Genomic DNA, 27,899 nt, shown 5'->3' on the forward strand with positions numbered 1-27,899 from the left:
GCTGATGTAGTATTAGGTTTTGGAAGCAGGCTTATGCATCAGTATGAGGGAGTTGGATTTCCTCTTAAGCTTGCAGAAACTGTTAAGAGTTCTGTTGATTGTTATCTTGGTTTGAGGCAAGGTAGCATTCTAATGATACCTGCTGGGCCTCAGGATGATCTAGAATATAAAAATCTGAAGGAAGATCACTTGGTATGAGAACAGCTTAGAAAAATGAAAGGATAAAACTTAAATTAACATCTCGTTAGTGTGATAGTTCTTACAGAGCTGGGTTTTGTGCGTTTTCCTGATCTATGGCCCAAAAGCAAACAGATGGCCCTCTCCTGAAGTGGGACAGCCATCTTCAAGTGCTTGTCAGCATTGGATTTATACTTAAAATGACCATGAATTTGAGCAGAACCCAACCTCAGAGTAAGGCCCTGGTTAACTTTTTTGCTTACTTCTCTTTTTAGCCTCTGGTCTGTCTAGGAATGTGTATCCAAATCCCTGTCTCTGTAGACATCCATGCTGCAGTTCTTTGTAGAAACAGTATCACATGCCTGATAACCTTTAACTAGAATATAACCTTAAACTACTGAAATATTTTACTTTTCCAGAAAGTTTTTGTTCTTCACCTAGCACTTAAGTATCTGTTATGTATCCATTAAATACTGCAGCCTCCTAAGTTGAGACAGCTGCTAAAGAAACACACTGCCTGGAAAAAGCAGGCCTGTTCTTACCTTTGGAATATAGACCACAGTAAAAGACAGAAGGAGAACTCTCAGACAGTAGAGAAATCAAACTGAGATGTGGCTGGTCTTTTTCTGTGCTTACCCATTCTAGTCAGAGAATGAGCAATAGCTCCAGCTCAGCCTCATCTCCCACCTGTAACAGTGCTTATAACAAGAACCTTCCTTTTTGCCCTTTCAACAAGGTGGAACTGGCTCTGAGACTTACAATGCTGCTCTGAAGTAGAAGAGGGTTATTTCACCTTCAGGAAAATAATGGTATGCAGCTGTATCTTAAGTTTATATTAAAACATGGATTTTCATTAGAATGAGCAAATAGAATGTGAGAAAGAAACCCCTTGCTACTTTTCAGTTACTGGCTTACAGCTGCACCTCTCAAGAGGTGACAAACCCAGCCTCGGTCTCAGAGCTCCTAGTGTGCGATGATGACTTCTGCGCAAGGGGCTGAGAAGAGTCAGCTACCCACGTAGTCAGTCCTGTGCTAGTGTTACCCTGCGAGGGTGATACAGGGACATACACATGAGCTGGACTGAAACAGCAATTTGCTATCAACTGCCTCTTCATTTTTTTTTGTCTTTCTAAAGCAAACTTGATGTAAAAAGTGATCTCCACTGTACAGCACCCTGCAGAACTTCCTATTTGCAAGTGGTGCTTCCTATGTTTTGTTCTGCTTCAGCCACTTGTGGATGTTCTCCTAGAAAAGACATGAACCGAGTGCTGTGCATTAAGTTTTCCTGGGCTAACACCTGCCTCATTCTTATGAAATCCAAGGAGATTAAAGGTAAATATCAATACTTGCATTGTAAGAGCCTTCCTCTGGAAACCTGCTTACCTGTGCAGAGCTTGAAGAGCTGAAGTGCAGAAGCAGACTGCTGTATGGCTGGGCCTGTCATGAAAAGCCTCATTCCTAGCACAAAAAACACTCCAAAGTCAGGGTCACTGTTTGAATAAAGCAGATCTATTTCAGCACCATAACATTTTATTAAACTACACTATCAAAATCACATTGATGGCAGGGAGAACATTGCTATCAGTGCATATTTTCTGTACTAAGACTGTACTCGTAGCATCCAGCACTTGCTGAGGAAAAGGACACTGAAACGGAATCCTTCATAGCCAAAGAGACAGTAGAAAACTCTTCTACAAAAATCAAGGCAGTTAGGGGCTAGCTGAAAGAATCAAAGGGAAACACTTCAAGTCAAATCAGTTGGGGGGGGGTATTTTTAAAAAGTGTACTTTTAACCAGTGTTTGTTCCTCAGCTGAGATATGAAGATGCTGATAAACAGCAGTTTTTAAATAGCATCCCCTGTCTCTGCAACTGCCTGTTCACAAACCCACACAAATATTGTGTACTGCTCCTTCACTTGTGAACTGTGATGCACACACTTGAATACAACAGCTTGAAGTGTACTACAGTTATAAAAACCAGCTTCATCTTCTAGAACAAACAATAAAAAGTAGCAGAAATACATTCTATACAGAAGTAAAAAAAAAAACAAACCCAAACAGTTGAGTTTCAGACAAATGTTAGAGTACACCAGGGTGAATTTTAAAAGTCTTACTTCTAACACCTATATAGCTATTTCTAGTCTCCCCCTGCTATGCAACACACCATAGCAACAGCTCAAAGCTGCTTTCTGGCACAACAGGACAACCAGCAGCCTTTTTAAGCAAGCATCCTCAGGAGCAGGTCACATCAGAAGTTCTGTGTGACAAACCTTCCACAGGGCTGCAAGTAGAGGTTTATATGAAATAAGGCTATTTTCAGTCTTCATGTGAAGACTGGTATTTCAGTAATGTTTTAAACAGTGGAAACACAGTAAAACAGTTGTCTGTTCCACCACGAAGAGGTCAGGCTCTTGGCAGAATAGCAGAAGGTGAGGATAAGTCTGCGTTCAAGAGGAGAGGAACTATATACATCAGTCTGCAGTGCGATGGGTTTCTTGAGTTTTGTTTTCAAATAACGTTCTTACGCCCAGCCAGCTGGGGGTCTGCTTCACAGCAGTGTTTGGCAGTGCATCAGCATTTTAGGTTGTCAGTAACACCCATCCTTCCAGGAATCATCCTCGGTGGTCTGCGCTGACTGAAGAAATCTGGTTTGAGACACACACACACAGGGAAAAAAAAAAAAAAAAGAAAGAAAGAAAAAGTAGTCACTAACAGCTCCAAGAAGCAAAGTCCCCAGCAATCTGTTGATGTACACAGGAATGCTTGTTTGAGGCTTTGGTTTACACTGGGTTTCTGCAACATCTGTCTTTTGACAATGTCAAAAAAAAATCTGCCTGCCTTAGGTAAACTGCTGCAGTCACACATGTGCACAGCTTGCACATCCCCTACACCAGCCAGCAGAACAGACACGGCAGCAGCAATTTCAGACAGTTCAGAGAAATTAAGGGACTATTACTGGGTATTTAGTGACATATATATCCTGCTCTGCTAAGTAGTTAATAGTGTTGTGGGTGTTTCCCATGACTGAGTCCAAGAGAAGTATTCTTCTCTGCACATATGACTAAACACAGGAAAAATAATCAGATTGTATGTAGAGTACTACTACAAATTAAGAGTTTAAAAATTCCCTTTTGAGCATTTTTTTTTAAAGTAAGATACAGTTCAATTTATTGAAGGCTACAATGGGACATTAAAAAAAAAAAATCAACATTTCTTGCTTACTAGTCTGATACTGAATCGACTTTTAACTTCCCCTCAATCATAGAAGTTTACACTACAATTGTACTGCAAATAACTGTAAAAAAGAGCTTGTGGCAATTCAGTAGTGGATTTACCACACAAAAAAGCACAGCAGATGCCTTAAGACAATGGGATAAGAACACACTTTGCTAAAATGGCATAAAGCAGTCCGTGCATGTAGTCACGAGCATCTTGGGGGCCTTGCTCTTTAAAGAGATTGAACATGTCCTAACTAAACAGCCATTGCTTTAGACTATCTACAAAGTTCAAATATCCACTGACTAAATATTTAGGAAGCTAATCATAAAAGCTAGAAATAAATGTCAAAAAAAAAGTGCAAAAAACTCATTCCATCTTTCTGGATTAAGATGTGGCCTCTAAATCAGTTCAGACTTCTGCAGCAAGAACAAAAATTCTGGTTTTGGAAACCATTATATATGCTCTGCTTTCACCTTGTTGTATGAAGTTACTATACTATAATGTATATAGAATCATGCTTAAGACAAGCCTTGTTAATTTGTCCTACTTTTCAAACCCTTCTAAAAACTCCTTAGGCCTTGGACAATGCCCACCTCAAGTCCTAATGAAAGACTAAGGAAGAAAAACCCACCGAACTTATTTTACCAGTAGCAAAGTTACAGAGGCACCAAAGTAGGTCATCTGGGAATATTATTATATTAACAGTAAAGAGAGTTTATTAGTCATTTGGAAGAGTTTTTCCCCTTCCCAAAACCAGATGTATGCACCAAATAAATCTGTGCCCTAATGTTCATTTCTTAACAGAAAGAAGTTTGAGCCTATGCCTCTTCATTTTCCTGGATAATTAGCCTTGTTTAAAAAAAAAGCACTTATTTTTTTAAACAGATGGAATACTGGAATATTGAATGGTTTGGTCACAGATTACATGGTAAAGAGGGGAATCTCACCCAGAAGCTGATGAGTCCCAGCCTGTCGGCTCACACTTAAGTTCACAGAATTTAATTTGAGTGGTACTGAAAGAAACTGCAACCCATTTCTTCTTGACTGGGGGCAAAGTACTCAACATTCATGAATCCTCCAGCTAAGTACTACCCTTTCTTTAAGGGCTCCCCCACCACAACCCTACATTTAAAGCTCATCAGTAGCTCTGACCCAACACTATACCCATGTCACACTTTAAAACCAGGAGATGAACATAACTTTATAAAAAAGTGTTTCTAATTTGTGAAAGAGAGGCAGAATTGAAGTCTCACACTTACCTCTTGGATGGTGGTGTTGGCTTGCTCTTGGGTACCGAGATTCCGCCAACAGACGTGCGTGCTTTAATGGGTGAATTTTTTGCCACAGTGACCATATTGCTGCTTCTGGTAGTGCAACTGCTACTGGAAGAGCCTGTGCTAAGTGAAGATGGCTGTGGTTTTCGAACTCCGCTAACAGCACTTGTGTAACTGCAGGCTTTCACTGGCTGCCTGGGTGTTAACAGAGAGTTTGTGCATGACCCTGCTTTCATGGGTTGTCGCACTGTTAAGGGAGACTGCCCAGCACTGGAGGAATACCTGAGCTTACTGGGAGCCAGACCTAGAATTGAAATAACGAAAGAATAACTCAGTTGGCAACAGTATTTTAAGAACACTTCCAAGACACCAAGCCTTTTAAGAGCCTTGGGTTTAGTTGGGTCAGTTAAACAGAAAAAAGGAAATCAACTACAGCAGTGCATTTAGAAGACATTGCACAGACCTGCTGACCGTTGCTGAGTTCTTGGAATTCGACTGCTTGGCACCTGCAGATCTGACTCCAAGCTCCGACTGCTGCGTACAGACTCCAGAGCTCGAAGGCTCGTCCTGGCCAGGTTAGGCATGCTGTGGCGCATCTCCTCTGAAATCAAGAGCAAATTCTTTATTCACTGCTTCTGGTAGTAATGGAGATGTATAATGGTTTAGACTATCTCTTGAAAAACATACGCACTTAGAAGCAGACAAGCATGTAATTAATTCTTAGCTTCCATTAAATAACAGCAGTTTTGAACTGCGTATGTCAAAATTATTTTCACTGACTCTTATCAAAAGCTCACAACTAGCTTACCTTCGCTGTTTGCATACTTGAGCCGGTCTTGCATGGGACTTTGCACAGATCTCCTTGGGGGACGGATACGGGAAGTAGATGACCTGCCATAATCTGCACTGGAAGAAGGGGACTGGCATCGGGGTGAACTGAGCGGAGATGGTGAGTATCTGTGAGTGCTACGGTATGACAGGGAACAATCATAATCATCCTCATCCTCAAGGCTGTACGTGTCAAACTCCTGGTCACTGTAGGTACCCCTTCGCAGAGAGTGAAGGGAGGCACTGGAACTGCGACGTGATACAGAAGCAGAGCTAGAGGCACAATCCTGACGGAGGCCTGGAGATAGAGGGCAACACGGCTCAAAGTCATCATGCTTTAAAATAGAAATTCCTTACCCAGTTGCAACACAACCTCAGAAGTGGTGCTTTTATCAGTGATTCATTTCACCTTGGAAGGAGAGTCAAGTTAATAACTCTCTTTACTGAAGACACAGCATATGGAATCTCTAAACTGGAACAGTGTCACCCACATCAGTACTGTTTAATTAGAGCAAAGAGTTAATATTCAAATTGACCTGAATTACTCCTTAGGTCACATACACAAGCAGCTGTGATTGTGGACTATATATTGCCATGCAAGCTCTGTTAGGTCAACTAGGTATAGAAGTCTAATTTACAGTATGAATTTTTTAGTTCAATTAGTTACGCACCCACCAGCAGTTCAACAGGTTGAAATAAAGATTTGAACTTCTGCCTCCGAGTGAAAAAATACCTGCTTCTTATTGACATCTATAGTGCATCCGTCTGGTTTATTTACAGGTCCTCCCCCAACTTACGCCTTTATTTAAGTCTTCTTGCCTAACAAAATAAAAGCATCTTCTGACCAAGAACTAATTTAGCGAACTGGTTGAAGGGGCTTTTGAGAAAGGCATCAGTTAAAGTTCTGAAGAACCCTCTTCTTGGTGCAGTCCCTTCACTGGAGGGATAAAAAAAACCCAAGCATTCCCCACTCTTCTCCCTTCACAATGGAAATATGAAAAGCTTCCACCATTCTGAGGATGAAGCACTTTTCATATTTCACTGGAAACTTTGTAATGTGATGGGATTTCCTCGATTTTTTTTTTAAGTGATCACAAAGCATAAAAAAAATTCAAGTTTAGAAAGAAAAAAGGCCGTTATTTGATTTAATAGAACTTTTCCTTAGCTACAATAAAGTGATAACAAGATCTTATGTCTTTTGCTCTTTTTGATCTGATATTCCAATTCCTAGATCATAGTATTTTTCAAATTTATTAAAGGCACAGTACTAAAAGTAAGTAAATGTTCTCCAAAAGAAAAACAGAGAACTTCATTCTCTATTTCCTGTAAATCAAAGTTATGATTAGTTTGCACAGACCAACAGATCCAACCACTTTGTTCCACCTTGATCTTCAATAAGGACATCACCCAAATCACACTGAAGTCAACAGAAAGTTTACCAATGTTTTAATGGGAACTGGATCAGGGCCCTGAAATCCCCCCCACACTGGGACACAGACAAGTTTTATGCTTAAGTTAAATTTGCAGAGCTGTCTCTGAGCACTCTACCAGAGCAAAACTTCAATTGTAATTTCAGCTCTTTCACTTTTAGTACTCTTGAACTCTTAGTTTTACTCAACACAGCAGTGAAATACTACTTGCAGCTTCTGTGAAATAAACAATTTGTAAAATTCAGTCTTCTAGACAGCTTCTAATATGATTTCAGGCTGCAGTTAGGCAGCCAGCTCAGAACAACAAAAATTTACAAGCAAAAAATTTTGCTGGGTTATTTTTTTCAGCTGATCAGTTCCCCAAACCACTACACAGTGCAGTCACAGCTGCTTGTGTTTGCTTAAGTGAGGGGACAGTGACCAGATGGGCAACTGTGAGCTGCTGCTGTTTAAACAGTCACTCTTATGAAACAGTTACTCATGAAATTTCACCTGTATTTCAGAGACAATCTGGGATGGAATATTTTTTGAGTATTAAAGGGCACTTACATATTTAAAGTGGGGGTTTGGATAATACTTTCAAGACTATCCTCTGCTTTACAATGTGTAATCTTGAGAAGGTTATAGAACTGCTAACTTTAAGTGGTAGTTTGGGTCTGTAGATTTTTAAAGGAAGCTCCTTTAAAGCAAGCTTTTTAGATTTTTAAAGGAAGCAAAATCACAAACATTTCAAAAGATCTCTCAAATTCTTTTTTTGTTGGGGAAAGCAGGAAGAGAAGAACAGGCGGAATCCATCTACATTTCTCTACAATTCTAAAACTGTAACACCAAACGGAGATTGCCGTCACGTACTTTCTTCCTGAAGGCGTGCCATAACCTGGACATCAGTCAAGTCCTGCAGTTTATATCCCATGGAGATGGAGTCATCAGACGTACTCAGCTCACTGTCCACAGATGACTGAGAGCTCAGTGCAGAATGCATGCTCAAATAACCTTCAGGAGGAAAGAGGAGGGAGGAACAGAAAAAGCATTCAGACATCCACATACAAAACAAAAATGAGCAGCAGAGAACTTATTCTGGTAATAAAATCAGTGCAGTTGTGAAGTTGAGGTATGGTTGCTAGAAATAATTAAGAAGTTAGAAATTACTTGAGAACACAATGCTCAGTATTTTAACCTGCAATTTTCAGGAGGCAGAGTCTTTGCACAGGGGAAGAGAAAATTGTGGACTTCTGTCCAGAAGGTGGCAAAGGGATGCTTGGTAATTTTGAGCTTAGAAACATACTTTAAAAGATCAGTATTATTTCTGCCTATTTTGAGAAAGGGGCAACTATTGATCTAGATATTAAACTGCAAAGCTATACAAAGTGCTTGCTAGGGCGCTGGTGAGCAGTCACAGGAGTAAAAGGATCTAAATGGCTTTCAGAGTACAGTACCTCAATAATCACTCATGCAATCTGCTTATGCAAAGTAGAATTTACACTAGATTGCCTCCTCCCCACTCCTGAGGTTTATCCATTTTTTTTCTTCCTCTCAACGTAAACCAAACTCTCTCTTAGAAGGAAGACCATAGCTTGTTCATACAGCAGGTCATAAAAAACAAACTGGAAGGATCTTTTCCACAGGGAAGTTTTTCTATCAGTCAAGCATTAGGAAGAGCAACAAATAATTTCCCTTTTGAAGAATAATAATATAAATATCATCATATTAATCATCATTAAGTGGAAACATTTACCTGTTAGTACTTTTTCTTAAGTCAGCAAGTAAACATTTTCCATGGCATAAGAGTACTACCACTTGCTACTAAAATAGGGAGGTGAGAACAAGCCATGTAACTTTAGGGTTGTACTGGTACTTGTCCTTCAACCGTGGGAGGCTTCTAAGTAGCCCTATGTGCAGAAATGTGGTATCACAACTGCCTTTGGGCTTCCTCAAATACTACTTTTCCTGGCATCTGGGATGACTGTTACTGCAGGAAGGCTAAGCATCACCTAGCAGTTAGCTTATCTCCATCTGCAGATGGCAGGCAGATGCAGGCAATGGCAGGAGAATCTTGCTACCATTCCATCAACGTTAATTTGGGGTCGGGGTAGTATCTTTGAGAGAGAGCACACAACGCTGAGCGTACCTTCATCTTCTTTTCCTGTTTTATAACTACCTTACCGCTTTGTATTTAAAAAAAAAACAAAACAAAACAAAAACCCCAAAACACCTGCTAGAAAAATTTTTGGAAATGCAGAAGGATTAGTAAATGTAAAACCTCTACACAGCAAATGTGCTTATCTATGCTACATGTTACAAAATACCGTAATATGCTCCTAGCATAACTAACCCTCAAAGACAGACACATAAAACCATGTAACTTACAGAGCTATTTTAGGAGAGAGTACATCATAACCTTAAAGTGATTCAAGAGAAGGTTGCAATTCATACTATATAGATTTAGACCCATCAAAAAAAATTAAAAAAAACCACAATCAGACAGAAGATCAGATAAAGCTAGTAGATATGCAAGAGCCTACGAGCACTTAACATCACTTTCAGCTAGAGTAGGCTTAAGAAATACAAATCCTGCTCAAGCAGGGATTCGAGATCATCACTTAAATAAAAAGCAACAAGTTAGCTGTAACACACCAGCTGACAAAGCAAGAATGTCAGCATCCCAAAGCATCTATAGGATGTCATTCACCACTGACTTTTACTTTAGCTCACGCAGTTTTGCCTGCTGTGTTCTAAGAAGTCTTGAAGGCAGCACACCTACTGAATAATTCTTAACAACGATGCTAGAAATAAAACATTTTGTCTGTTCTCGGCAAAACATCTAAAAACCATTTCTGAGCAACCCTTTCAAACAATGGTTAATTCCAGTCAGGCAGACAAAAGCAGCAGGTTCCCAATGTTATTTCTTGAACCAGTTTTGAAGAGTAGTAACTGATGACATGGAAAACACACGTTTGAAGTCCAGGCATAAAACAAAATTCTTACATGGACATTGAGCAAGCTGCTTTGTACCAGTAAGCCTCAAATTCCTCATGTGAAAAGGCATAAAGTTTTTGCAGTTTCAAGATGCTTACATAATACAGTGGTAGAAGTGTGACCGTAGTCAAGGGGTGCGTCTGTGCATGTGTGTGTTACACAAATACACACTCCAAGTCAAGACACTCCAGTATTAAGACTGCACTGCCATATAACATATTCCTGTTTCTCTCCTCCTGGTGTCAGGAAAATACATTGTAAGCAGTTGAAGTAAAGCCAACATGAGAGCAGGGATTGCACCTGTAGGATGTAGTATAATGAATAAGCACAGGTTTCCTGCTGTAACTAACACCTTCTCTAATACTAAAAGCTGTATTTTTAATACAGTTGCATCTTGAACACAGCGTTTTAAAAAGCAAAGTTCCCAATTCAATTGTGTGTGTTTCGTTTTGTTGTAGCGGTTCAAATTACAGGTCTATTTAAAAAACAGTCAAGGAGGGAAAGAAAAACATTCACATTCTTTCATCAGTAAAAACTGTTGTGGCTTAACATTGCAAGATGAACTGATTATGGTTTTCATTACAGAAGCTTCAAAATATACCACATCTGGATTTTGTAAAAGGTTATTTTCGTTTAGTTTTTAAGGGAAGTTACTGTTAAACATTTTTCGTTTGAATGGTAGGGAAGCTCTGTTTTTCTTAGAAATAAAATCAGATTTGAATAAATCAAGTCGACAGTGAACTTTAAACTCGTGTTGGCACTTACATAAGTCCCAAGGGAAGTTTGGAAGTCACCAAACAGATGAAGTGAACTCTCATGTATAATCATACATGGAGAAAGCCTGTTCTATACTTGGCTTTTTATTTGGTACCCTTAACAACTTCAGCAGATTTGCAGAGTGAATGAAGAAGTCTAGAAGTTACAGACACTTTGGTTTTATACATCAGTAACTGCTTGTGTGTGAAAACATGGTTAGACAACTAGATTGCCAACCAACCTGATATTAAAAACAAGAAATTGATTTAGATATTTTTCCCTGCAGAATTCAGCTTGCAAAAATAAGTCCTACATGTGTCCTTTTGTTTGCAAAATAGAGATAAATGTTAATTTCTGTTTACAGCAGAAAACCAGCAGATCTCAAAAGCATACCTGCAGCTGTGAAAACATTCATATGCAACCCTTTTTTCTTAAAAAAAAAAAAAGTTCATTTAACATCAGGTTTGAAGCCAGAAACTGTTAAACATGCTTTATGTTTTTAAACATGCAAATTAGGACATAGCAGGTTCCACAAAAAAACCAAACGAATCAAGGAAGACTCCTTTGATAATAAAGCCAAGAGGCAAAGCATTTGTACTAGGAAACTGAGCATGAACTGCATCAAGGATAAACGAAGCTCCTGGAAGAGCCTACATGGACTCCTTAGGCAGCAAGCAGCTTAAATGTAAAGGCAGACTTAAGGCCAAGCCACTTAGGAGAAGCTTTATTATCATACCTACAAATACAGGCTTCCAACAAGAATTTTGTATAAGTTGCCTCTAAGGTAGGAAATCAGTCTCCAGACACAATTAAGCCTGATAGAAAGCTTTTGTTATTTTGTGTTTAGCTGCCCGCTCGGCCAATTTAAAGACTTAGCCTGGAGACAACACCTTTTATCTTAAAGCTCAAGGCTTCTTTCTGTTGCCTACATTAATCAATATTTTCAAAAGAAACTTCACAAACTCTCAAGCCAGAAAACTGAATCCAAGTAACTTTGTAAAGTTAACACCTACATATGATAACATTATTCAAGAGCAATATTTTCTTTGCCCCAACAGCTGTTTTCTATTTTAAGTCACTTAAAATTAGTACAATTTATAAATATATAGGAAGTTATAGAAACAAACCCATGAAATAACTACATGACATTTAGAATGCAAGGAGGTTTTCTCCCACATAATAGATGAAACCTGGGTCAGTAAGCAGGCAAATTAAAAGGAGAAAACCCCATGGGTGGACTCACATTTCTTGACAACTTTTCCCTGTGTCCATTAGTAATACTCCTTGCATTTTAAACACTACAGGTTTGCACTGCTCTACTGACATGCCATACCTGAGCTGCCACAGGTTAGTAGTGCTTTGTTAGTCGATTTGAGATGCCCGGGAGAGTTTAGTGCATTGCTACAGGAGCCTGTCTCTGTATTCAAATTATGTGCGCTTGGTGATGCCAATGGACTGCAATACAGGTTTTTCCATCTACTGGCTAGAAGGAAAAATACAAAAAAGCCATAAAGGTTATAAAATTATTTTTAAAAACAAAGAGCATATGATAAAGAAAGGCATCAGATCAAACAAGATTAAATATTGTAACAGATGTACTTCGAATAAGACGTCTTGATGGTGTCAGTTACAAGATGTAGGAAGCAAAGCAGCGCCTGTTCCCTTGCTCACTCTCCCCTTTACCTTGTTTTGTCACTCCTGAAGAATTCCAAGAATAACTACTGACAAACTGAGCTTTAAAGAAGCCATACATTTCTGAAAGTTTCAGTGCTGGTCTTCAAAGATGACTGTTTTCGTAAATATCTGCCACTACTATACCTCATCTTCATTTTAAGAAACACCATTGAACTTTATGTTTACACATGTGTTACTTTCGAATTTTTAAGGATGGAATCAAAACAACATTAAACCACAAAAGCTATGCCTTTAGATTAAAAGGAGAGCAAATTAATATAAAAACAACCATTCTGAAATATTTATTCAACATAGACTCACACACGAGTTAGCAAAATAATCAAAAAGAAGACAGGTAGCAAAACTTAGTGCATCCATGCTTACTGAAGCTGGAAGGAAACAAGCAGCTACAATGCTACGGAAATGACTCTGTCTACGTTCTCTATATATTCAAGGGGCTGCTGAATTGCCCAGTAAACCCTTACTGTTAAGAGAACAGTAGCTAAGAAAATAATGAAGATTCACTATGTAGTTTTCTTTTTTATTTCCCCCACAAATATAAGGTCAGACTACTTTAGTTAGAAAACAGTGATAGAGTACAAGTAAAGCCTTATACATTTAAGACAGAAAGCAAAGAGTTAATCAAATGAATCTTCATTTGAATTTTTAAGCACAGATGGTTTATAAAAGTAAATTAAGTTTGTTCTCAAACTACATTAAATTATCTCAGATCAGGAATTTCAAGGCTAAACTCAAAATAAGCCTGACTACAAGCAGTGCCAAAACACTGTTAGTATATAAACTTAAACAAAAAAAACCAAAACAAACCAGTGGCCTCTCAGACTTCAAATCACTGAGGTCAAATTACTGGTTAAACTGAAATCAAAATTATTGCATTCACATAGAAGACAAAACCAGCCAATGCAAAACCCAGGCAGACAATTTTTGCACCAAACTGGGGGCTGTATTTTCAGCAGTGAAGAACATCATTGAACTTCAAAACATTAATTCTCTCAGAAACTTCACTTTTTCAAACACTGCTCACCACAGCTTTTGTGTTTAGATGTTCACAAGTCAAACTGGACAGATGAGGCTGCAACACATCCTGCTCTGCAATGCTTTCCAATGATGAGTTGTTAGAAGAAAATAACAGAACTAGTCATCCCTCCAGCTGCAGGATAAATCACAGCTGCCTATATAGGAAACCTATGATACAGAAAGCTATACACTACAGAAAAGGATTACTTCTTCATTTCAAAACCCTCAGCATCCTGGCTAGCAGCAACTCAGCCCAGGACTCGCACATTTTACATACAAACCTGGAGTACATCTGAAAAGACAAAGGTAGGCTACCTACTAGATGGATTCCAGGTGATGTACTACAGGTATGCAGAAATAGAATAACCTCCTTGGTTTTGTGATGAAGTAAACTACGCATCTATTCTAACAGCTCTTACATCAGTGAAAGGCTACTATGGGATTGATCCTTCTGTGCTCTGAAAAAGGAAAAGAAAAAACACAAACCTACAACCCCACAATACTGACTATGATGGTGGTATGCAACTACTGAACAGAACGTAGTGCTTTCATTCCAGGCAGATGAAGTAAGGGATTTTCCCTCAGCGGTTAAGTAACACAGCTGAAAGCCACCATGAAGTGCTTTTAGGGGATGATAAAACTGGAAGAGAAACTAGGTTTCCAAGTGACATCTTTTCTTCAAGTTACAGATTTTAATGTTCCATTATTGTAAGCTTTGAGCATCAACTGTTTTACCCAGGTAATAATACTAGTGGTAAGAAACAGTAAGAATAATCACCATTAGAAACACGCAACAACATTAGAACTTTTTATATAGAAAAAAGCTGCAATAATAATTTCATATGATTCTATCCCCCACTCCCCAGCAGCACTTTTCTCCCTCTACATATTTTTACATTAAAGATGTTTGAATATTATCAACAACAACAACAAAAAAACCCCCAAACCCAAACAACCAAGAGCCTGAAAACACTAAAATATATTTCAGTGTTTAGGCATACACTAAAATATATTTTAGTGTTTAGGCTCTGAACATACTAAAAAAAAAAAACCAGAAAGCAAGGTGGTCAATTTGGCAATTAATTTCAAATGCTTGTATTTGCATCTTAAAAAATACAGAGGCAAAACATCACAGTTCAGTTTGTTTCATCTATTAGTTGTAATCAGCATAGTTTTCTTAATGCTTACAGAATGATCTCTTACCTTCATCACTTGATGCACTGTCAATGTAAACCAAAAGCAGGGAGGTTTTTATACAATAACAAACATGACTGTACAAATATGCACCAAGAGCACAACGTCTGAAGTGCTATCTCTGCAGATATTCTCCACTACAGCAACCGCAAGCTTCATGTCTCCTTTGCTTTACTGTTTCTGAACAATGTAAAGTACACAAGTGGAAATAAGATACACTTGAAGAAACAATGCTTACAGTTTACGTACCTTGATCAAGTCTGTTAATAAGAGTTCGGCAGGCTGCTTCTGTCTCGGGACTGGGATTATCCAACACCTGTCGGCACCATTTTAAAGGTGAGTCCGTTTTCTGATCTGTAGTAGATTTTCTTGGGGACACGTAGAGCCTTTGCAACAATTGAAAGGAGACAGTAAAAAATGCTCATTAACTCAAAGCATACAGCCACCAAAGTAGCTTTTACTAAAGCATGCCTGATAGTAAGCAATAGAAAAGTTATCCAAACTAAAAACAGAGGGAAAAGTTAAAGTTTAAATTGTATACTATGACTCAGAAACAAAATTTACTATCACAATAGTAAAAATTCACTTAAAGATCGCTTCACAGAGAAAGTACACAGCCTGCACAAGGAAAGGTTCAAGCTTGGGCTGTTGGAATACTACTAAAAGTTAAGTTGTTGGTATACTCAACATCACCTGTCACCCCCACCTCTTCGTCACCAGCAAACCAGCTACAGCCACACTTGATTTATGCTACTCCCAACAGCTGTCCTCACACTGATGTATACATAATATTTCATCTTCATCAGTATTTGAGCATAAAATGATCATGAGGATGGTTTTAAGATTTCAAGGAATGTCTGCATGCACTTCAATTGCTCCTACTCTCTCTTCCAGCAGTAACTTTTGACACTCCTGCAGCAAGATACATCAAGTCTTTCTGCTCCAGTTACTGATTCTCACACAGACATCTCATATTCAATTCATAAAATATTCCTTTGCACAACAAATCTAATATAAAACATCAGTTATTTTAGTAATTATCCCATTAATTTCTGAAAACCCCTTATGTTTAAGAGTTACAGGAACATACTATGGGACTCTCAGTTGTGGGGCATCCTATCCATGAAAGCAATGTTTGGCCAAGATAGAATATACAAACAACTGGGATATTTAAATCATTGTGCTGGCATCAAAATGTCTGTCTAACCTATCTCCTTGTCTCCTATCCTGTATCCAGGTAAGGATAAGTACAGAAACAATCAATCCAAAAGCTGTACTGATGCAGAAAGCTGTCCCGGACTCCCGCAACTTTGCAGTTTGGGACTATCAGATCAAGCACCTCTGTATGCAACAGCTCTCAAAAGAGTATTTTTCAGCAAATCCATCTAAGCCCTTTTTTGAATTCATACCTGCTTTTAGCACCCACAGCACCCTACTGCAACGAGTCCCACAATGCACAGACACACAGGGTAAAGAACCACCTGCGTTCACTTGCTGTGAAGCAGTTACCTGCTATTTACTCTTGATATTGTCTGGTTCTTGGGGGATGGGATACAGGTGGAAGGTAATTATTCTCTATTGCCTCTTGACATGCCACTGTCAATAATATTCCTGCCCCTGACCAGACCCATTTTATTCAGGGAGCAGAGATTCAGTCTCTTTAGTCATGTGTCATACAGAAGCTTTTTCATACCAAGCTTTACACAAAACCACATGCAAATAAAAAAATCCCAAACCTAATTTGCTATTGACAAAATAAATGCTGAGAAACATGAACACAAATATTCCTGAATGTGCAATGTTATCTTTTATGAAAGACCTCACAAGCGTATCTTGCTGCGTTTCTGCACAGGTAAATGAGCATTACAATGACTTGGATCCAATAAAACAGAGAAAGCAAAGTGCTCTTTCTCTGGATTTATTTTACAGTTCAGACCAAAAAAAGCAGCAATAAAACCATCAAACAAAAAAGAGGCCAATAGCCTCCTTAGGGCAGGTCACGCTGTTCTTCACGTATTTTAGGTTAAGAGAGAAAATCCTGCTCTACTTCAGGAAGTAGTTGTTCTACCCAGCTCCTTCCACATTGCTAATCATGTTTCTACCCAGAACTGTATCAGCTGAAAATGATAACACTTGTTTGATTGCTAGAACCATTTCCACCTGGAGCAGAGCTACCTGCTTCGCAGAGTGCCAGAGTCCTCTGTAGTCTGCCAGCAGACTCTCATTTTTCAGCTGACAAGTCTATTGGCAAGAGATGGTCTCACTTAAAATTTCACTAACCTCAATTAAGTAAGCTAACTCAATTTTTCAGTGGACTGACGGGCAACTTATAAAAAAAGAGGAATTCTGGTTTGATTTCATCAGCGTCAGGTTTACTATTTTCCTTTTTAAGCAGCTTTGGGGAAGGTTCAACATACTTAGCAAGCTCACTTCTCAAAACATGCTTGCATAGCTTATTCTTCTGGAGCACTACACACCATCAGCTGATAAACTAAAAACACCAGTCCCACAAACAGAAGTTAATATTTTTCTGGACATGACAAAGAACCAAAAGTCACTTTTTACTAAAGGCTTCCCCCACCCACTGTCATCCTCCTTAGCCACCGTGGCACAACTGCCGCAGCAACAGAGGCCAGGTTAACACAGTACCACATTTCTAGCTGAACTAAAACAGGCTTTCTTCTGAAAGAGGTTTTTGTGATAAACTAAACTCACTCTGCTCTGCTTAAAAATATGCAGAATTTTATTTCTGGTAGTTCTATCGTCTAAGGCTGTTTGATTTGTCAGGTTAACTTAATCCAATAAGCATTGGAAAAAATGTACTCAGGCATGCCATTAAGTATGCATACGACTGCCAGTTTACGAGTCAGCCAAAGTCTTTTGAGTTTAACAAATACCTGATTACTGAACAAGCTTTACCTTGCATTTTGTTCCTACAACTCAGCAGTTTGGGTGTGAAGCATGTTCTGTTTAAACAGCAAAAGGTTACGCTTTGAATATTTTCTTTTGTCAAACTGCAAATGACAATTAAGAAGTTATTTAGAGAGTTACAAGGCCTAATACAAAATTCAGAAAGTAAACATTTGGCCATATATTCTCAATTTGATGTATTGGGATTTTGCTGCATAACATTAAATATGAATGAAATTTTCTTCAGCTTCTGTGAGGAAACCCTTAGATAAAGCATCTTTAGTTTCTGCTTACTAGTGTATGTGTTTCACTTTCCCATATGAAGTATTTTATGACGTGCACCTCCAGTAAGAGCCAAGTAGTTTTAGTTGTGCAGCAAGCACAACATGAGATTTTTCTTCCTTTAAGAATGTAGGCACTCAAAAAATAAATTTGTGGGATTCTTTGCACTTTATTCCGACATCTTCTAGAGATACTATTTTTCTTTTGGGGTCAATGCCACAGGAGGATTTGTGGGAGCTAATGGCCATTATTGTTTGATTTTGAAAATACTGCTTTAAATACCACCCGCCCCCCCCAAGAATCTAGAAAATACTATGACAACTTTCTCAACTTGCACACTGCACTAAAAAAAAAAATCTTCACAATGTACTAACACATCAGATCAATTAGAAGAGTGCAAGCCACTATTGCCTCAGAATTTAAGATCCTAATCATGCACAATATTTGCACTAGTAAATCTACAGATCATAAGAAGAGAATTCAGGCTGCAGAAAGCTCTATAACTAGTACATTAGTAAATTAAACAAAGTAGAATGAACCTCAGTTTTTAAGACACATGCTTGGTTTATTATTCATCTTCTACAGCACTTAGCACCAGTAGCTACAGCAGTACCAAAAATGGCAGACATTATACTGATTTTGAAACCTTTGAGTTATATACATCAATGCAAGGAGGAGACCCGAGGTAGCTAAGTATGTTTAGAACAATTCAGGTTTATAAGATACACCTCCATAAAGTGCTAAGGCAGCAGCTAAATTCTTCTGTAAAGCGTGTATTTCAAACAGATTACATTCATTTTCCTTTCCTTTATGTATCACACTTCAGAGAGTTGATGTTCAGATTTATTACTGTGCTTATGCTGTTCTAGTCTCAAATCTAAACACTATTGTTGAACAGAAATACCAATACTGACAGTATAGTGCTGTGGAAAGCAACAGTGAACCAATACTGCACAGGTCTTGAAATGACAGAAACATAGAAAGAAAACATGAGAAAAATACTGTGGCAAACTCTCCATACAAAAACATTATAGTATTAGCCCAAGTGGAGGTGTGAACCTTTATCCCAAGAAACAGAAATGGGAAAGAGAGGAAAAAAAAATTATACTGCATGTTTTGCAGAAGAGGCACCATTTTTTCATGTCTATCTAGCGACTAATCCTGCTGAACAAAATACCAAAGATCTAGTCGCTAAGTCACAGAAGCTCTAAACATCGCATTAGCTTAATCTCATGACACAGCCAATAGTCTGTAAGACGATCAAAAGGCACCTTGTGGGACAACTTAAGAGCCGTATTATACGTACACTGCACAAGGATGCTGAGCAGCATCTCTAGCAATCTCGCTGCAGCAACATAAAAAGGCTTTCCCCCTCCACTCTGGCAGCACAAATGAGCACACCTCATTTTACAGAAAGCCATGAGTCAATTCCTCAAGCATTTCAGTAAGAACTGTCATTTTAAGCCTCCGCCATCAAAAGCAATTTAACCCGAAAGGTCGTATTTTGCACACAAGTGTCAGACAAGCAGGTAGATTTTTCCTTTCAGGTTACTCTACTCCGGCACTGGCAATTACTGGCAACGAAGACTGCCGATGGTAATGCTATCATAATGCTGCGCAGAAGGGTTCTGAAGGAGCTCAATCTACCCAGAGATTGTGCACAGCGAGACAGACATTACACAGATCGTCGTAATGGCTAACTGCAGCTAGCACAAACGGGTAACACACTATTCAAACCACCTAGACATTCAGAAAATATTTTTGGTAAGTCATCTGTACATTATTTAATGCAACAGAGCTAACCAATCCATTGTTAAAAATACCTCTAGAAGGTTTTCATCTGATGACCAGTCTGAGAAACTAAGACCTTGCAAGTTACTGCTTCTAAGTCATAAAGAGTCTTGTCAGCAAGGAAAGATCGCAGGCAAACTACTACACGGCCTGAGGAAATGTACAAATTGATTATATAGAGAATAGGGAGTTAAAGTTCTCCCCCAAATTAGAGGCACAAGAGGACACATTTTTCATAATCCTGTATTGGTACAATACCCGAGTTTTGTGCAGAACCACATCCTTGTTTGGTGGAACTTCTCCAGAAAATTTGTTTCTATTTCTGATGGTACAACAAGCTAACAACGATGATATCCTGCAGTACATTGAATTAAATGCTTTTAGACATTAATACAGAAGGCCACTGGACATGGGACTAAGTCTGAAAATATACACTCCCAGGAAACTCCTAAATAGTAATTTGAGTAAACCATGCTCCTTCTTCCTACAAAGACTATTTCAAGGGCACCCTACTTGCTGTGTTGAACTCTTGCATTCAAGCAGGAGACAACACAACACTAAGGTGAAGGCAGCACAACCTATTTTATGTCAAAAGACAGGCTTTTCAGAATGAAAACTGTGCAAGGCGTGGATGTAGCAGCAATGTAGGGATTCACCTGAGTGACATGGATTCCTTCTCCTCCTCACCCCACAAAAAACAGGACAACATTAGGCTGAGTAGACCTGTACATTCATGAACACACTCATCACATTCTACATATTCTTCTAAAAGGAACTCAGCAATTTAAAAGAAACTTAAAGAAAAGGTTCTGTTACATGGATTTGCTTGATTGTTATGGCGTGTTTTGTTTTGGGTTGGTTTGTTTGTTTGTTTTAAAAAAAAAGCAGAACATACATAAAGGCTTATCCTGAAGCCCTGTGTAAAACCACTGGCAGTTTTGCCACTGGGATCAAGACCTTAAGCAATAGCAGTAGCAATACTGGGGAGACACATCCAAGGGCCTATTTCCTTCCATCAAGGAGAAAACCTAAAGTTGTTCAAGGTGAGACATGGACAGAGAGTTTGGTACTCATTCCATCAAAGGAGATGGAGGCGGAAAGTCTAATCCAGCAAAAAGGAGAAAGAGTACTGAAAATCTTCAAGGCTTTTCATTTCTGTCATTTCTCTCTCTCTCTCTTTCATCCAATGACACATTAATAAGAATAGTTTATAGTTCAGAGGGGCTTGGAATTTGAATTGTTTCATCATAATTCCAAGACAAAATTCTCTCTCCCAAGTCTTACCAGGAAAAATAATTGGCAATTGGCAAAACACCAAACAAGCAGCATGGGAATGCGTAACAAAATGCTGAACACAAATCACTGCACAAAGAACAATAAACTAAACACATAGAAAACCACAACCTAATTCTTACATACAGGGGGTACCCAAGAATGACAAACACTAAGACGACAAGCAAACTAACGCTATTGCAAGCGTATCTTGTTTGTTCCCTTCTGTACGGACAACAGCCTTTCTACAAACAGCTCAGGAGTTGACCTGCACTGAAGCATAACATAAGGGAGCGAATTGGTAACCAGTAATGAGAAAACAGCACTGAAGTCTAAGTTAAGCATCATGCTGAACTCAATAGCACAGAAAGCCGACTTTCACTTGATTGGGTCTCAAGGATATTTACAATTTTGAACAGCTATTTGAGAAAGTGACCTAAGAAAGCAAGTCAAGGGACTGACACCAAAGGAGTACCGAGTTACAGCTACTGCAGGTGATGCAGTACCTCATGTTTCACAGGAGTTCAGTCATTGCAATGTTGTTTTTAAAAAAAAAAACCTGAGACCATGCAAATCTTGCTGAAACCAAGGGAAGCTGCACAGAAACATTTGCAAGCTTGATCCAAATAAAACCAATAATTTCAAAACAGCGCAGAAACTGAGACTATCTGCACCTGCAGAGAACAGTAACAAATCCTCTGACCCACTCCTTTATGCTTCCATTTTGGCCCTCCTAGGGCAATGGTTTTTGCTGTTACCACTTCAGCTCAAGCGGCAAAAATCCACGCAGTAGACTCAACTAGAGGTTTCGAACCTACGAAGTAGTCATGGGGCGTAACTATAATACCACAAGAGAAATTACCCTGAAGTTTGGACCCGTTATTAAAACTAGCATAACATGAAGATGTAAGAACTAAAGCCTCTCTTTTTGAAAGCTTCCTGCTCCCCACCCCCTATTTTAAACACTTTCACATTTTAAAAGTGTACAAAATGAGTTCTTGATATTCTTTAAGGTATAAAGCACCATCCCCTCTACTAGCTGATAATAAAGAAAAGGTCAGCAAACCAAAAGGACTGGGTGGTTAAAATTTATCAATTCAGCAGTGACAGGAAAAAACAAAGCCACTGTGAATTTCTCAGAAATTGCCAAAAATCCTAAGTATCAAAGTACACATGATATGTTCCAATATTAGCTAAAGTTTTTTTTCCTAATGTATAATATTAAAAAAGGACTGCAAATATAACAACATAGCAAGCTATTTGCTTTAACTAATATACTGCTTAACACATTTAGGTATTACTTGCATCTAGGCAGTACAAAATTCCCCCAATCAGCAAAGCCACCTTATTATAGTTGATCCTAAATCCATATAGCATTAAGGGTGTTTTTGTTTTGGTTTTTTGTTTGTTTTAAAGAAGCCCCCCCCTCTCCTCCCCAACCACTGTTTTCTGGTTATTGCTGACAGGAATGCATGAATATCTGCATGGACAGTATGTGAGACATGCTTATGAAGAGAATTTAGGATATTTGGCAATAAGCACGGCCATGCACTATTGACTGTACATACATTACTCATTCCCCACTTTCAGTTTAGCTGAAGAGCTCTGCAACAAGAAGCCATCATAAAAACGGCCTCTTGTTTTACTAGGTTTGTTTGACAAGAAGAAAACAAAACAGACAGAAGCAATGCAACATGATTAAAGGTAATTTATGATAATAGAACTTGCACAAGAGCTCCACAATACCAATGTTATTTAAACTCCTTGGGGCACCTCTTTTTAATATGTTAGCCTAGATGACCCCAATTTGATGAGAAAACAGAGGTATCAAAAAAATGAAGATCCTACAAGGTCTACTGAGAAGCGTACCTGGTAAAGAATGACCTTATTAGCCACCAACTCAAGGAAAGGTCAATAAACTGAGCCTCTGGGTGCAGAATCAATCCTGACTGCATTGGACAGTATTCACCAGCCATGTAAATCTCAGACTCTGTCTGGTTTCTTTAACAAGTCAATACAGTTTGAAGAATCTCTCATGTCACAGGCTATATAAGCATGAATATAAAACTAGTTGTTTTCATTAACATGGAAGTAATGAAGCCTGCCTCCCAAACTCAACTTGTTAAATATATTCCTTTACCTCTCTCTCTTTTTTTTCTTTTTCTTTTTTTTTTTTTCCCAAGAAATTTGCTCAAAATTGTGTTTAGGTATGCTAAAGAGTTTCAGCGATCAAGTTAGAACCAGTATTTGGGTTTTAAAAGAAATCTTGCAAAGAAAAAAAAAATCATGACTGGCAGTAGAAATTAAACGCACATGAGAAGTCACTTGTACCATCTGCAGCTGGGAGAGGTGTGTGAATGAACTTTCTGAATGCCCACAAAAAGAACGCATAAGAAGAAACTCAATTTTGAAGAACACTTCTAACTTTATACATTCCTTTCCAAAACTAACAAACCCTGAAAAATCAGTCTTCCTTCACTTGTCATCTCAAAAATGGCTTCCCCTGTTTTTAATAAGCTTGAATTTAGATTTGGGCTGACATAATTACATTTTTGAGCTCCATTCCATTAACAAAGTTTACCTTCATTTATAACGGCTAATGAATTTTTAGAGTTTAAGATTTGTTTTGTATTCAGCAACCATTCTGCAACGCTGTCTTCGCTGCTAGATTAATCTCTAGCTACACAATTTTGAAGCACAATTTGCAGATCCCTGAGGCTATCCTACAAAGTCTTAACATTATAAACTCTAGGTAAAATCTCAAGTCACAGCTATCGCATGAGCTGGAATTCGCCTTGAACTTTAACTAGCTTTGGAAGGGCAAGGGAAATTAATCTACCAGTTTATAAAACAAGTTCTAAACAAGGCTGCTGGTGAAGTGGAGAGTCCTACAAAGTAAGGTCAGTTAAGGATTACATCATTGATCTGTTTCAGTTCATGCCTCTGAACAAAAGAAAACAGGTTAACTGCAAAGAAACAGTATTCAGGAAATGGAAATGATTTGTCTTCTTAGATACTAGCAAAAGCCACAAATTCCAGACAGTCTAAGGTCTCAGTTTGTATTTTACAAAATTCTTACTTAAATACAGTGTTTGAGAGTTACGTACAAAGTTTAAAAACTCCATTATTCATTCATCTGCGTGCATTATACATGAATAACAGGGAAAGGAAGGTTTTCTGTGCTTGCTACAGCAGCATCAGGAAGAAAGGGGGAAAAAGAAGCTTTACAGTTAAACTGATTTTAAAAAAAAAAAAATTCTTTGGCACAATGGTCTTAAACATAAGAAGAGCTGATAAAGAGAACTGCATTCTTGCTACCAAAAATCAAAGCACTGTATCGAAATCACTTTATACCCTTAAAAATTATTGCACACCTAAATACAGAAACTCCCAACCACAGCAGTGTTAAGTTCCATGCATTACTAAAGTTTTGAGATACATACCAGCTATCTTCTTCTTCATTGCAATTTTCAAGTTCTAACACTTTGACTTCATCCAGATCTGTGTTATCTGAAAGACTTTCTAGATCTCCACATTTTTCATTGGGATTTTGTTCATTTATTTTAACTGAGGAATCAATACCTGTAATGACCATGTTTCCCATAAGCTCTGTGCTATTACTTGTATCCATATGTAAAGAACATCTAATGTTATCAGCGGTCTTCATTTCCACCTTACACATGCTGGAAGACAATTCCTCAGTGGCACTGTTGCAGCTATATTGCGTTTGGGCATCTATGTCTTTTTTTAAGCAGTTGTTCTCTCCTTCCTCTTTTCTTATTTTGCTTAATTGATTGTTCAGATCTGCCATGATTTGCAATTCTTGCTTCTCCGTTATCACGTTGATGCTGTTATTAATTTCCATCCCATTAAGACCAGAGTCATGGTTATCCACACCAGCATGGATGTCACTCTGCACGTTTGTCCCAAGCATGCTCCTGCTGCTCTTCGTTCGTGGGTGCTGATTCTCGATCTCCAGTCTCCTCACTAGCTCCCGCAGCTTTCGCACCTCCTCTAGCTCTGGGCCAACCTCCTCGGATGCCGGCTCCGTGTTGGGGCCCATGGCAGAGTTCTCCGTTGAGTCTCGTCCTAAGTCAGGCTCCAGAGCATGATCCTGCTGTATGACCGGGGCGCTTCCAGGCACTACCATCATCCAAAACACACAGTTTCACTGCAAGACATGAAAAACGTATAAAAGCTCCACAAAGATGCATGATATTTTAAGCAAACCGGAATTAAACACCACAAATTCTGACTTTTATAAGCATAAACTAATTTCACTGGGGTACCATGTGACTGAACTTAATCAAAACCTATTGAAAAAGAACAACTGAAATTAGTATGAAACATTTCAACAAACACAAACAACTCATTTTAAACAGCTAGGATGTGCAACTATTATGCTACAAATTAGACTGTATAAAAGGAAGCTGATTTAATCATGCACAATAGTTTAGTTTCCATCTGTTTACAAACAAAATACATGAGAAAAGCACTAGTTGAGCAAAGTCAGGAAACATAATTAGCAAGCTGCTGACGTCAGACAATGACAGCATTAAGAAAATGGTAAAAACATCCTTTGTTCATTACCAGGTTTATCCTGGAAAAGCAGAAAAAACTTGAAAACATTTCTGTATCAACTTATACCAAAGACTAACAACAATGACTAATGACAGGAACTGCAGTTACTGTGGTACATGAAAATAAGCATGTCTTTACTGGCATATTTTCCTGTTACAACTGAAAAGAGAGAGGCAAGCTCTGTGATGCAAACACAGTGAAAAATAGGGAAAAAAAAGATAAATATATCACACCATAGATGGCACATTCTAATAAGTTTCATAAAATGAACCCATCTCCCTGCTTTTCCTGTCTTAAGTGCTACTATTCATCCTGTGGTTGCGTTGACCCAGGAAGAGTGTGCAGAGCACCGTCACTCAAGCAGCTTTAAACTGCACAGTTATTCAGGCTTCCCAAAAGCTCTAAAATAATGCTGGTGCACTTTACGTACAGTTTTACAACACTTACAGAATAAGCAGCACACACTGATTTTTTCCCTACGCTAGCGATTTACATGAGTTTTCAGTTTCAATGCGTGCATTCATTTCTGAATTGACGCTTCATTGAAGCCCCTGATACGAGATAAATGTTCCACAGAGCAAGTAAAATGGATTCCCCTAAAAAAATTACAAATCCTTTCTATTTTGCAGAAGGAGGGCAAATAGCTTGACAGACGAGGGAGTTAGATGACACAGCCAATTCAAAGTTTAAAAGATTTGATGCAGGCACTATAACTGCATTTGAACCCTAATATTTTGTGGCTGTAGATGTTCTTCTCCCCCCCCCCCCCCCCCTTTGCTGTCTGCAAATTTCTCCTGTTTTTAAGGCCTAACTGCCAGCTGGTAGAGGAAACCACAAAAATTAAATATCACACAAAGTACACAAAGCAAGCAAGGTTAAAAATACAGACACCCGCTCCATATACACTGTAGCATCTCCCTATTACTTTGTTACTTGTAACAGAAGTAGCTGAGTATGTTTCCTAAAAAATATAGTTTGGGGCTTTTTTACTTGACAAGGTTTTTCTTTCATTTTGGTCCTCTACATGCAAGATGAACATTGTAGGCTTACGATTGAATTAATAATGAACACAAACAGCACTTACGAAGAGCTGTAAGTGAACAGAGCTGGCTGCTAGGCACTTTAAACATAGCTTTCAAAACCATACCTGTAAGAAGCATTGCTGAAATCATTTTGACATGGGGAAAAGAAATTTAATTTGTAGTTACCAAGCAATCCGATTCCTACTCATATGCCCACTTTGACAATCTCCTTGTGTGGATTCTCGCTCCTACGAAATCATCCAACCGCTCAGTGAGTAACGAAACTAGCATGATTTCCAAAGACGTTTCAAAGCTATTGCTCAGTAACTCACCGAGGATGCACCAGCGGGGAGTTTAAGAGTTCTACTGTCAAAGCAAAACACAATGACCCAAGGGGGGGGAGGGGGCAATGAGATCTGTCACCCAAAAAATCAGTTCCTCTTCAAGGCTGAGGAGCAGCAAAAACTGCATTTTCATTCATGGAGGGGAGAACAAACAGATTAAAACCGTTTAAGCCTTTTCCCACGACCAGTAAGTCTAGAAACCACCCAAATAAAGCTGCAAGGATAGGGGAGGAAAAAAAGATTAATATAAATCTACAAAACTTAATTTCATTGTATAATGGGCTGAAAAAAGAAAAGAGAAAAAAAAGAAGGAAGCCACATTTCAAGCCATTACTGTGCCGGAGACAATAATTTGGACTTTTTCAAAAAGACATCCGGGTTTTTAACGGCAGGTTAACGGGCTCTCCTCCCCACAGCGGACGAGATGCAGTGGGAGGCGGGGGGGGGGTATGGGGGGGGAGCCGAACGAAGGCCGCCTGTGTGCCCCCCCACCTCCCGCCGGGGCTCCCGGGGCCCTCCCCCCCCCAGCCGCGGGCAGGCTGCAAACCGGAGCCGTCTCCGGCCCCCACCGCACCCCGGAGGACCCCCCCTCCCCATCGCCCGGCCGGGAGTCCCGGAGCGTGGACAGCTCCCGGTGCGCGGGCACGGACGGGGCCGCCCGCGCTGAGGGAGGAACCGGCGCTGGCGGGGGGGGGGGGGGGGAGGTGAGGGCGGGGAGAGGGTCGCAACCGGTACCGGGTGCTGTGAGGGAGACCGGGGCCCGGGTGGGAGCGAACCGTGGCCGGGGAGGGGGGTGGATGTCCTGCGTGAGGAGCGGGCCCGGGGCGGGGAGCGCCCGGGTGTGTGTGAGGGAACGGAGGGGCGAGACCCTGACGGGGCGCTGTGGGGAAGGGGGGGCGGGGGGCTCGGGCGCGGCCAGTCCAACGGCGAGCCGAGGGCTCCGGCCACCCTCGACCCCTCCCTTCCCCTCACACGGTACCTGCCGTGGGTGGCGGGTGGCTCGCTCGGTCGGTGAGTGGGCGCCCGCCCCGCCGCCGCCGCCGCCGCCGCCTCCTTCTTTCTCCGGCGCCGACTGGATCCTCGATCGCTAAACGGCGGGAGGGAGTCGCCGCCGCCGCCGCCGCGCGCGCA

At 39.7% G+C, this 27,899-nt stretch overlaps 1 protein-coding gene across 2 annotated transcripts; it reads right to left on the bottom strand.

The window, feature by feature from the left end:
* Nucleotides 1-1,742: 1,742 nt before the first annotated feature.
* On the bottom strand, nt 1,743-27,853 carry LOC142043210 (SLAIN motif-containing protein-like). Of its 2 annotated transcripts, XM_075054103.1 has the most exons (9): nt 27,748-27,853; nt 24,265-24,992; nt 14,816-14,952; nt 11,994-12,143; nt 7,781-7,921; nt 5,479-5,796; nt 5,134-5,271; nt 4,656-4,974; nt 1,743-2,822 (listed from the first exon to the last, which is right to left on the bottom strand). In XM_075054103.1, the coding sequence occupies exons 2-9, from the start codon at nt 24,972-24,974 to the stop codon at nt 2,765-2,767; spliced, it is 1,971 nt and encodes a 656-aa protein (XP_074910204.1). In that variant the 5' UTR covers nt 24,975-24,992; nt 27,748-27,853; the 3' UTR covers nt 1,743-2,764. The 2 variants fall into 2 exon arrangements, with proteins under 2 accessions (XP_074910204.1, XP_074910205.1); XM_075054104.1 differs by lacking the exon at nt 11,994-12,143.
* Between the last annotated feature and the right edge of the window lie 46 nt (nt 27,854-27,899).

The sequence above is a fragment of the Buteo buteo genome, chromosome 22, assembly GCF_964188355.1.
Source record: "Buteo buteo chromosome 22, bButBut1.hap1.1, whole genome shotgun sequence".
Classification (NCBI taxonomy): Eukaryota; Metazoa; Chordata; class Aves; order Accipitriformes; family Accipitridae; genus Buteo; species Buteo buteo.